General features: G+C 34.6%; 1 protein-coding gene across 7 annotated transcripts in view; it reads right to left on the bottom strand.

The window, feature by feature from the left end:
- Positions 1-3,665, bottom strand: part of LOC106876010 (protein TANC2) — a 1,103,288-nt gene that overhangs the window by 12,963 nt on the left and 1,086,660 nt on the right. For all 7 annotated transcript variants that reach the window (XM_052966231.1, XM_014924374.2, XM_014924375.2 and 4 more), the window contains one exon: positions 2,783-2,958. In XM_052966231.1, the coding sequence (XP_052822191.1) occupies positions 2,783-2,958 (176 nt within the window). The remainder of the gene's footprint in view (positions 1-2,782; positions 2,959-3,665) is intronic.

Below are 3,665 nucleotides of genomic sequence, written 5' to 3'. Positions count from 1 at the left end.
GCACAGTTAAATGGCACTGGCAACGATCTCGCTCGAACGACTTTTCATGTGTCACCAGCACAAGTGCCAGGAAGGCGACGCTGGTAACGATCACGCTCGAATGGTGCTCATAGTGCTCCACTGGTACAGGTGCCATATATATATATATAATGAATAAGCAAAAATAAGAAAAATTCAACAAGAGGAACAAGTTATCACAAAGGTGTTTGAAGTTTCACGTTTGTAGAGAAATAGGAAAAGGGTTTTCAACATTCTGGACATTAGAGTCCCTCATCAGAAAAACGAAAAGAAGAAGGATGGTGGAAAGGAGGGAAGAAGAAAAAGAAATGGTGGGGGCCAGGTGGGATGTGGTTCTATGGAGATAAATTAAAAAGAGAGGAAGCGGTGGGAGTTGTGTGCAAGAGTATTTGAGTAAGGAGATGGGAACAAAGGGAGATGTGTGAGCACTGTGAATTACAGGTAGTTAACAGGGGGTGAGTGGAGTTGAGTGGGATGTGAATGGGATAAAGGTGAGAGGAAGGCACATATAATTTTACAAACTAAAATTTACACATTGAATCGAGGCTGCTTTCATATCAAGTAACTTTAAAATCTGTATCAATGTATTTAAAAAAAATTTAAAAATAACCAATTTCCTGTCTCTGTGAATAGCTTTTAGCTTATAATATAAAACAGAATTATTCATGAAAATAACTGCTAATTTAGTCAATAACATAATTTTAATGCAACAGCACTATTAATATAATGGTGTTTTATTGGAATATACATGTATTGATTAGCTAACATTTAAAGTATAATTTATTATTTATATAAGCACCTTCATGGGATACTTTGTTACATAATGAGATAGCAGCACTGATAATGATCAAATAATATACATAGTGATTTGATCTAGTTTCACAAATTTGGATTTCACAACTCTGTTGTAGTTCTATTATTTAAAGCTAGAGTAAAGTTACATGTAATACTTGATGTTAGCACCATATTTCTGCCACTAAGTTATCACCAATCTTGTGGTGCAAATGGTTTTAATCATTCTAGTTTTTATGTTTAAACCAGCCAGATCTGGTTTCTCACACCTACACTACAATGTCTTTCTAAAAATAAACACCTACACCATCAAAATTTTGAAGCTACAAGATAATGTATGATTAATTTGAAACAATGTGAATAAATAAACATTATATTTGACAGATTAATCCGAATGGTAATGAATAAAGATATTTTTTATCTTTTATACTTGTTTCAGTCACTGGATTGTGGCCGTGTTGGGGCACCACCTTAAAGGGTTTTAGTCAAACAAATCATTCCCATACTTTTGCTGAAAATACTAAGTTATGGGGATGTGAACAAATCAATACCAATTATCAAGTAGTGTGGTGGGGAACAAACACAGACACAAACACACACATACACAGTTGTATATCCATACATATATGCATAAGGTTGAGGAGGGTATTGGATTTAATCAAGCCCAAAGATACAGGTAGTACCGAGTAAGTGCTGTATACCGGCTAGTTATGCCCCAATCGTTGTATAAACAGGATTGGGGATGATAAGTCGTGTATTAGCGTGTGTATGTATAAATAGAGACAAGGATAAAGAGAACAATGGCAAAGTTAGAAATATTTCTAACTTTGCTATTGTTCTCTTTATCCTTTTCTCTATTTATACATACATATATGCATATGTATATATTGTGCCTGTCTTATGATGGGCCTCCATACAGTTTCTGTAGACCAAATTCACTCAGAAGGCTTGTGGTTAAAGAAGAAGACACTTGCCAGAGATGTTACACAGTAGGACTGAACTTGAAACCAAGGTAGCTTGTTAACTATACAAGCCATACCTGCACCTGTGTATAATGAAATCATAAAATTGAACTTGGAATATTTTCAAAACTGAGTTTATTTTGTAAAATTAGTTGATTAAAGTGACCCCAGTATATGACTAGTGTTTATTTTACTGGCCTCTGAAAATGAAAAACATGAACTGAGAACATAAAAGGATGTAATCAAACATCGAAAGACATATTGCTCAGCGCTCTAGTGATTCTACCATCCATCATCACCTATTAAATACTTAATAGGTATATGAGCTTTCATGGGAATCTTTATATCATTGCTGGACCTGTTAAAATAACAGTCAAATTTCCTTAAAATCATATGTTGCTGTACAAAATAGAAAACGTATACCATATTTTCTGAAATACAACTTGAAATTTTCAGAGCAAAAGGTAGGTTAATGTATACACCAAGACAACTTTGGAGGAATAAAAATTCCCTGTGAAATGCAGCAAGATTTGATAAGATAGTGATGTTTGAATATTTACACTATATACCAGCACTTCCCAACCTTTTGACAACCAAAGACCCCTTTTATTTAAATGAGCTTTCCCACAGACCCCAGGCAGTTGAAAAGTCTGTCAGTTTAACATGTTCATAGAACCCCAGTACTACCTTTGTGAACCATGAGAGGTCCATGGACCACAGGTTCGGAACCACTGCTATATACTATGATGACTTATATAAGACTATATATAAGTCTGAAAATACAGTACTTATATATCCTTAAAAGGCAGGGTGGTCATGATTAGTTTGCTATTCCTCTTAAGTTCTACTTGGTTAGACTGACCATGGGTTAAACAAAAACAGCCTATCAAATCTAAAGTCCATTGAATCTTTTGTAAATGTTATCATTACCTCATTTGGCAGCACAGATGTTATCAAGAATTATACACAGAACGTAGAAAGAATTATGGTAACAATGAATGACAACTTACGATTTGAGGCTCTCCATAGAATGATGCCAGATGTAAAGGTATCTGCCCATTTTTGTCAACATGATGTAAATCAGAACCTCTACTCAAAAGAATCTGTACAATCTGCAGATGGCCATGTAAACAAGCTAAACTTAGTGCAGTCATTTCATCCTTGTCAACTTCAGTTTGACTGGCTTCTGTACTCACATAAAAAATAAAAAGAGAAAAAGATGGAAAAGATAAAGTAAGATATAAATCTGGAACACATCTGTGATAAAAATTTAAGAAATAAAAACAATTTACTTTTAAACAGTTTTATTGGCAACAATGTAAGACACTGAATTCATTTCTTCCTATTGTTTGGAATTAAATACAGCAGAATTTAAACAAGAAGGTATAACAAAAGTATAATTGTATGGTAAGAAGTGTGCTTCACAATCACATGATTCCAGATTCAGTCCCACTGTTGACATCTTGGGAAAATGCTTTCCACTATAGCTCCAGGCTGACTAAAATCTTGAGAGTGGATTTGGCATACAGAAACAGTGGGTGCTGAAAAGTTCCTCTCTTTAAGGGTGTTGCGAAAGGCCAGGTTGAAGGCCTAACCTTCTAAGTTCTTTAACAGAGCTTGGAAAAACTAAAAGACTGCTGCAATAAGTTTGTCAATCTGAGAGGAGAATATGTTGAATAAAATCATAATTAACTGATCCTCCTCCTGTATTTTCTTTTACCCAAAACCAGAAACTTTTCAGCACTCATTTATATGTGTGTGTGTGTGTGTATATATATATATGTGTGTGAATGTGTATATGTGTGTGTGTGTGTGTGTGTGTGTGTGTATATATGTATGTATGTGTGTGTGCGTATATATATATTTCTCTATTCCCGAGCGTTAAACCAATAC

Source organism: Octopus bimaculoides, chromosome 3 (genome assembly GCF_001194135.2).
Source record: "Octopus bimaculoides isolate UCB-OBI-ISO-001 chromosome 3, ASM119413v2, whole genome shotgun sequence".
Classification (NCBI taxonomy): Eukaryota; Metazoa; Mollusca; class Cephalopoda; order Octopoda; family Octopodidae; genus Octopus; species Octopus bimaculoides.
This window is presented reverse-complemented; position numbering and strand designations above follow the sequence as displayed.